The sequence below is a fragment of the Panthera tigris genome, chromosome C1 (genome assembly GCF_018350195.1).
Source record: "Panthera tigris isolate Pti1 chromosome C1, P.tigris_Pti1_mat1.1, whole genome shotgun sequence".
NCBI classification, from domain to species: Eukaryota; Metazoa; Chordata; class Mammalia; order Carnivora; family Felidae; genus Panthera; species Panthera tigris.
The window spans coordinates 155,920,790-155,928,974 of record NC_056667.1 but is presented as its reverse complement, the minus strand read 5'-3'; the positions used below and the strand labels follow the sequence as shown (position 1 = coordinate 155,928,974).

Here is an 8,185-nt window from a genome sequence, read left to right as displayed (position 1 = left end):
GAACAGATCTCTACAACACAGAGAATTATCTGGCACAAAATATCATAAGTGCTGAACTTGAGAAACTCTGACTTATAATGAGGCAGTTGTAAATGCTCAGTAACATTTAAACTCTTATTTTTTCTATGTTTTAAAGTCTCTGACTGAATGTATTCTTTATGTACTGAAGTAAACCTTGTTTATATTTTAAAGGCTTCCTCCCCTGCCATCATTCAGTTTAAATTCAGTAATAGGCTTTCAGGGGGAAAAAAATTGCCTATCAGTTGAGTGCAAGCAGGAGAGGGCCAGAGAGAGAGGGAGACAGAGGATCTGAAGCCGGCTCTGTGCTGAGAGCTGAGAGACTGGTGCGGGGCTCAAACCCACGAACTGGTGACAGCATGACCTGAGCCCAAGTCAGATGCTTAATTAACCAACTGAGCCACCCAGGTGCTCCACAGTTGAGTACTTTTTAAATACACATATTTCTAAGTTTTATGTACCACTTTACTCAATTGTTTATGAAAATATTGACTTAAAATTCTAATATAATGCTTTTATAATTTTATAATTTAAAAATATAATTCATGTTCTTTTCTTTATATATAAAAATGATTCCAAAGGCCACTGGTAGTAAACAGTCTTCTGTAAACTGATTTCCTCATGGTAGTGATGGGAATGCACTGAGACACCAGCTTTGTTAAGTCGTCATTCTGGTAGCCATTTGGAAAGTGGTGGTCTGGGTACAAATATCTGGTATGTGACTAGGGAACAGTTGTTCTTTGCAGGAAACTAAGTGATCTGTGTTTGATTCAAATCTGTGCTATTGATCCTGACAGCATCATGTTTTCCTATTAAGTTCCAAGAACTTTCCTTGGCCTTCACAGTCTCACTTCATGATTTGAAATTCAAAATATAAATTCATATGACAAAAATGGAGGTCATAGTCATTTAATTATTTTTCTTTTCCCTTAAAAGCAGTCCTTAAAAGTTCTTTGGGGTTGGGTGCAGCCCTTGAAAAGGTGAGCAGATACAGAGATCTCCCCTGTTTCCTTTTCCTCATTACTTAAAACATCAGAGGCCTGGAATTTACTTGTTCATGAAGTTGTCTGTTTCTTGACAGGCATTAAAATCAATAGGCAGTTTTTGAACACCCATGCATAAAAGATGTACACTTTCTTAGTTCAGCATAAATTTCTGCTTATAGACCAGAGTACCATAGTTGCTATACCCCATCTGTTCCATAATACTGTAAGAGATTAAGCATCGCTCATTCTAGTTTATATCAGTGTTTGACATATAACATTCGTCCCAATGAATTTTGGAGTTTCCTCTCAATTATCTTTAAAAGAAAAACTTGAGATTTTTTGTGTATAAACACAGAAAACAAAGTATCACAATCTTTCTTAGAGCTTTTTTTTTTTTTAAATAATGCTCATTATTCTTACTCATTTATTCAGTAGTTGTCATGAAAACTACACAATTTTGGCCAAATGACCAATATGACCACTGCTTCACTGCACCGTTTCTGCTTAAGACAAGAATGGTGTAATCTTGGTCATTACTACCAAGGGAACACAGGGAACATTCAGTGTGAAATACGACACCTATAATTAGGAAGACTCATGGTTAAACCATAGCAGTTTTAAAGATGAGGTAATTTTGACAGTGTTGGAAAAAAAGCAGCAATTAATCATGAGTTTTCAACGCCGTTTATTTAAGACACAGTATGCTCTGTAAAAGAAATGCCTGCTATCTGTTGTCCCTAGAGGGGTTAATGTGGCATGCTATTAAGAGTATAGAATTTGAAATAGTGTCCAAATCCCCAACATTTTTAAAATTCTAACTTCATAGGTCCTTATAGCACCTTCCTGGGATCCGGGAGGCCGGTAGGTAACAAATGAAGAAAGTCTGGGAACAGCCAGCGACCTAAGGAATCATGTTTCACTAAGAAAAAAAATAGAAGGGCTGCGATTAGATTAGACAAGGTGGGAAAGGGATATTGGCAGGTAATGCGCAGGAAAGTTACAACTTGGGTTATTTTTTAACTGGAGCCCTACAAACGGCCCGCGTGTAGGTGTCTCTCTCGCTAACTTGTAAATGAACTTCAGGTTCTCGTTAGCAGAGGCGACTTCTGAATCTGAGAACCTGGCGGCGGTTCAACGACCCCGCCCTCGGGGTCCCCAGGGGGCATCTTCTGGAGAGCCTGATTGTCTGGAACGCGGGCCCCGAAAGCAAACACAAACCCGCCTTGCTGCCCTCCGGTGGAAACTTCCCCGGCCGCGAGCAGAGCGGGAGGGGGCGGCGGGGCGGCGGTTCCCCTCGCGGAGGCAGAGAACTGCGCGCACGAGGCTCGGGTCGCGCGGCGAGCGCGGCGGCCGCCGCCTCCTCCCCACCCCGCCTCTGCCGGCGCTGCCTCCTCCCTCCGCCCGGCTCGGCCTCCCTCGCTCCCTCCCCTCGTGGCTGGCTCCGGCGGCGGCGGCGGCGGCGGCGGCGGCGGCGCGGCGGACGGGGAGGGCGTGCGCCGGCCAAGAGGTGTCGGCGGTGAGGGAAGGGAAGTTTCAAGTGGAAGGTCGTCCGCCGGCCGGCGCGTCCTCCCGCTCTCCTCCGGCAGCATCATGGCGGAGCCGAGCGGCTCGCCCGTGCACGTCCAGCAGCCCCAGCAGACAGCCCCGGTGACAGCGGCGGCGGCGGCCCCCGCGGCCGCGACAGCAGCGGCGGCCCCGGCAGCGCCCGCGGCGCCGGCTCCGGCCCCAGCCCCGGCGGCACAGGCCGTCGGCTGGCCCATCTGCAGGGACGCGTACGAGCTGCAGGAGGTTATCGGTCAGTGCGGCGGGCGCGGCGGGGCCGGCCCAGGCCGGGCGCCGAGGCCGGGAGGGAGGCGCGGCCGGGGGCGGGAGGGGGTGCGGGATGCTGGGCTTGCCTGCATGCACGCCCGGGAGGCAGAGCGGCCGGCTTCGGGGCCTACCGGCTTCAACAGTATTTTTTTTTTTTTTTTTTAATTTATTTGTTCGTTCTCTGAGCGCTGGTGCTGCAGGAGGCGGCGCGGCGGATGTGACTCGCACTGCAGACGAGCCGCATGCTGCAAACTTTTATCTCCCGATCGCCGGGGCGGCGGAGCAGGGGACCGGCAACGCCGCCGCATCACCCTCCTCCCGCGCGATGGGGCCGCAGCCCGTGGCGGGTGGCCACGCAGGCAGGCAGTCGCGGGTGAGGTGGGGTTGCGGGGGCGCCGCCCTGGGCTTCCAGCGCCCCCGCGCTGCGCCCGGGGGGCCGCGTCCTGGGGGACTCTGCGGGCGCAGCCGCGTCTCTGCTCTTCAAGCTCCGCGCCCTTGCCTCCTGTCAGCGGCCTCACGCCGTGGGTAAGGGGGCCAGGTAGGAGTCGCGGAGGCCCAGGTTCTTTCCCGAGGTTGGGGAGGATGCCGGCCTCCCTGGCAGCCGCTGCTCCGCGCCCGCCTTGCAGCCCGGCGCGCCCCGGTACCCGCCTCTGGGTACCCTGGCGCGCCGCCTGCCGCCGAGCCTGGCCGCCCGGGGAAAGCAGGCGCCCTGGCCTTCTGCCCTGCACCGGGCCGGTGCTTTCCTCTGGTTCAGGGCCGAGCTGCAAGAATGAAACCCGAGGCTTTCTGTGATCTGCTTCCTGCCATTCGGTGCCATCTAGTCGGCTCACAAATATCACCTTATCTTACATTTTTAAAAGCCTGGCAAAGTCAACGGCAAGAAGCCGGCATTACTTTTCCTTAGGCCGAGCACGTGAAAGGCCAGGAGATTTGTGTTGACCCCTTCACTTAGAACGGTTCCTATCGGATCGTCCTTTTTGAGAGTCTTGTTAAACCTAGTTGGGGAAGCCTCCAGGCAAAGTACACCCTCAGCTTCTAACCTTACTGGGGCTGGGCTAGGACGTAGTTTTCCCATATCTTGATGTTTAAGTACTGTGATGAAAAAGGAATTTCGGATATTTATGTTATCATTATTATTATTTGTTTTTCTTTTAAAGAATTCTCCACACCCCCTTTAAAAAATTAAAACAGAATTTCATTGGGTGTTTAAATGAGCCTTTATCACCTGCCACTGTGTGAATGAAACAGCATAGACCGAGATACGCATATATTTCATATATATGAGAAAATGATGGGCCAAACAGTAACCTAGGATATAAAAACTTCAAATCTAAAAGAGACATCTCTATATAAAATTCTTTGAAAACCCAGACTTTAAACAACTTTTGGCCAGAGATTCTCAAGGAATGTGTCTTTGTGTCATTGGCTGGATTAAATCACTTTAGGGGCTTTTCAAAGCCTATTCAGTGAAAAGTGCTTTAACCTGGCATATAAGCCCTTTCAGTATTTCAGTGTTACTGCCTGTCCTCAACAGGCTTGCCCCTTCCCTTATTCTTCTTGTACTGATTGTACCCTGAGTATGCTGCTGTCCTGTGACACATGGTTTTACATTCCTTATTGCCTGGGCACAGGCTCTTCTCTCATCCGAGTGCCCATCTTTGTAGTGCATCTCACACAGTTCCCGAGGCCAGAGAGAATTTTCTTTGAGAAGCCTTTTGCTTCTCCTGAGGCAAAGTACATTGACTGATCTCCTCTGCCTCTCCTTTTACATACTTCATAGGAAGCATGTAACCCCTATTTTTTAATTTGTGCCACAAAATTTAAGGGCTTACTGTGTCCCAAGCGTTGTGCTAGATGTTCAGAAGCATACAAGTTAATGAAAATGGTTCCTGCCCTCAAGGACTTCGGTTCTAGAAGATGTGATGTGTGAGCACTGGGAGAGCACAAAGGAAGGGGGAGGGGAACACAGGAACACCAGAATTTACTTTCCAATTTATTTGGTCATTTTGTTAATTATTAGAGTTAAAATGTGGGCTTTGCCTTTTGAAAACATAGTATTTTGAGTTGACTAGTTTTGTGAATTAATGAATAAAATCTTAATTTAAGTGAAGGGATTAAGTGCAGGGCTTCTCTCTGCTCGCAGTAACAGCATTGTTAATTATGGTTGGTCAATTTACCTAAGGAATTTGAGAGGAAAAACACCTGCTTATTACTTCTACCCCTGTTTTTGTACATTCAGACTGTAGGCATGGCTTTTCTCCATTTTAAATTTATCTCGTCTGTTTTCCAACTAAAAGGTGGTCTGTGTGGAGGCCATGTCATTGAAAAATCAGAGCACGGGAATAGGGTTTTGCAAAAGCTTAATGTTTATAGGGAATTATAAACCCATTTCCATTTAGTGTTTAATGCTAGTTGAGTGATTACAAGTGAACTTGTGGTTAAGCACTTTTGCTTAAACATTACATGCAGAAGAGTTAGTAGTTCAGACACTGAACTAGTTTCAACATGAATGCGGGTGGAGAGCCTTTGCCTCCCCTGTCCGTGTGGCAGGTGTCATATGATAGGGCTCCAGCAATGTGAGCTGTGACCAGCAGGAGGCTCGGATGTGCCTGAGCAGAAAAGACCAAGGGAGGCACCGTGTTTTAACTTTACAGCGTGGCACAGAGCACTTTTTCTTCATTTCCTTCTGCGCAGAGATTGGGGCCTCAGGATTATGAGAGAATAGGTTTACAAAAGTCCAAACAGAGCAGGTTCATTTGTTTGACTCCTGTTTTAGAAGAATAAACACAGGATTTTGCAGGTCTAAAAATAAAGGTTTCTTGTGGCATTGCTGTTCTTTTGTTGTAAAAGATCAATAGACAATTTGTAATGCTCTTAGGGTTAATCTGGTTCAGAAGTTTATGCATGACCTGGAAATGATGTAAAGTCTGTTGGAGGGATTGAAAATGTTGTGAAGTTATTAGGTTCCTCCTTTTAGCTGTCGATACCCTTGTCATAGTAGATTTCAAATATTCGTCTCCTAAATAAGGAATGGCTCTTGGGAGGTTTTCTAGCGTCTTTATACCCTTCAGCCTCATTAACCTTTGTTCCTTACCTCTCCCCTTCATCCCACCCTAAGATTGTTTCTTTAGAACTATCAGGGTTAGCCAACGATAAGACAATTGAAAAATTAGTTTCTTTGTTGGTGATGTCAATAGTATTAACTTTGTTGAACAGAATGAACAGTGAATCGTGTAAATGTTGTCTTGGGCATCTGTTGTAGAATTGAACAACCTCAAGGAACTTTTCTGGCAAAGAGCTGTGGTCGCTGCAATACCAGTTTCTGTATTTGAGTCAGATAATGGCGTCAGGGGCTGTTTTCTTGGCTGATTTTCCTCAGAGAAACCCTAAATTGACTTATGCCTCAGAGTAAGTTTGATTTCCTTAGATTTTTTGCAGGATAAGCCTCTCTTTAGTTTTGTATTTGGTTTCTCAGGGTTGCTTCATTTTGCCCTGAGTGGTCATTTAGAATGATCTAAAAGTAATACATTTAATTTTTGGTCTCAGTCAACAAAAGACTTTGGTTCCGAGAATCCTAGCTATAGTTTGATGGAGGGCTCCTCTGAATACTTTCTCTCCTGTGACGCTTTGTTTAACCATTCAGATGCATCTCCCCAAACCCAGATAATAGGGCATACAGCCAGGTTTTCAAGTAGCCTTTCCTAAAATGAGACCTGCCAGCAGCAGCCCAGAGACCTTCTGCCTCACTCTGTGCTCTCAGAGTTTGTGCGGATTCTGTGGTTTAGGGATTAGAACTGGTTTTATGGATACTCTAGAGGGATCTTGAGGACGTTGAGAGCTACGATGGGTCACAGTCGTTTTTCTAGGACCTCAGAGGGCCCAGGCACGGAGTGTGTATTTTGATCTTCCAGACCTTTAAACTGGGCTGCTTTGCTGCTAGTGTTGGTTTGCTAGTTTGGCCATTTTATTTTATTTCGTCTTGTAAACTAAAAGGGCCCTCAGATGTATGGCCTAAGACAAGGCTTTGATTTTCATATCGTTTCACCTTTTTTTTGTAAAGAGAAAAATATATATAGAAATACTCTTTTTGTACTTTTGTATTATTGTGGTAAAATATGCAAATACCACATAAGATTTACAATCTTAACCGTTTTCTAAGTGTATAATTCAGTGGCAGTAGTTACGTTCATAAGAGAAATGCTCTCTTATAGAATTCACCTGTGAAACCATCTTCACTTAAAGTTTGTTTCTTTTTGAAAGTTAATGTATTACTCATTCAGTTAATGTATTTGCTATATATTGTATTTACTATTTGGATTTTGTCTTTTACTTTGGTCGTTTGTATCTTTCATGAAATTTTTATCTTTATCAAGTTTATCAGTATACCTTTCTGCATAATTTTCACTTACTCTCCCATTTAAATAACAGCTTCAGGGTGCCTGGGTGGCTTGGTCGGTTGAGCATCCAACTCTTGGTTTTGGCTCGGGTCGTGATCTCACAGCTCATGGGATCGAGCCCCACATAGGGATCTGCACTGACAGTGTGGAGCCTGCTTGGGATTCTCTCCTCTCTCTGCTTCTCCCCGACTCACGTGTGCGCTCATGCTCTCTTTTGCTCTCTCTCACAAATGAATAAACATTAAAAAGATAAACAGCATTAATGAAGTATACTTCATGTACCATACAATTCATCCCTATATACTGAACGGTTCAACGTGGATTTTGTTTTTTGTTTTTCTATATCCACAGAGCTTATCAACAAGGATAACAGTTTTAGAACACAGAAATGCTCTTTTAAATGTGCTGTCCAAAATGCTATGTGAGAAAATTCTCTAGGTAGAAAAGAAACTTTTGGTAGAATGACTACAGTACTTTATGTATGCTTTTGATTTGTGACCAATAATATTATGAATTTTTCCCTGTCTCTGATAGTCTGTTATACACTACATTTTTGATGATGTTTGAGAATAAATTAAAACATTGCAGGCTCTGGAGTCAGATGGCCTGGTCTATTTCATATCCTGGCAATAGCAATCACTGGCCTTGTGACCTTGAGCAAATTACTTAGATGTGTCTGCACTCAGTTTCCTCACTTGTAACATGGAGATGATAAAAATAGGGTTGTGAGGATTGAGAGAATGTAAAGCACTTAGAAGAGTGCCTGGCACGGGGCATGCTCTCAATTAGTCTTAGTCATAACTACTAAAAGCGACATTTGCTAATCAGATTCAAATTATCAGGAGAGAACACAGCCCTGTCTCTGGTGAGATGTTGGAGTGGCTTGAAGCGTTTTCTCTGCTCGCTTTTCTAGCTGGGGCAGTGGGGGGTGGTGGTGGGGAACAGGAGGGGGAGTTTGCTGGCTGGTGGCCTTCT

At 45.5% G+C, this 8,185-nt stretch overlaps 1 protein-coding gene across 3 annotated transcripts in view; it reads left to right on the top strand.

Annotated features, from left to right (window-relative positions):
• The first annotated feature begins 2,429 nt into the window (after positions 1–2,429).
• Positions 2,430–8,185, top strand: part of STK39 (serine/threonine kinase 39) — a 317,083-nt gene continuing 311,327 nt past the window's right edge. For all 3 annotated transcript variants that reach the window (XR_006220759.1, XM_042994630.1, XM_042994631.1), the window contains exon 1: positions 2,430–2,799. Coding sequence is in view for 2 of the 3 variants with exons in the window: in XM_042994630.1 (XP_042850564.1) it covers positions 2,595–2,799 (205 nt within the window). In the remaining variant the exon portion in view is untranslated. The remainder of the gene's footprint in view (positions 2,800–8,185) is intronic.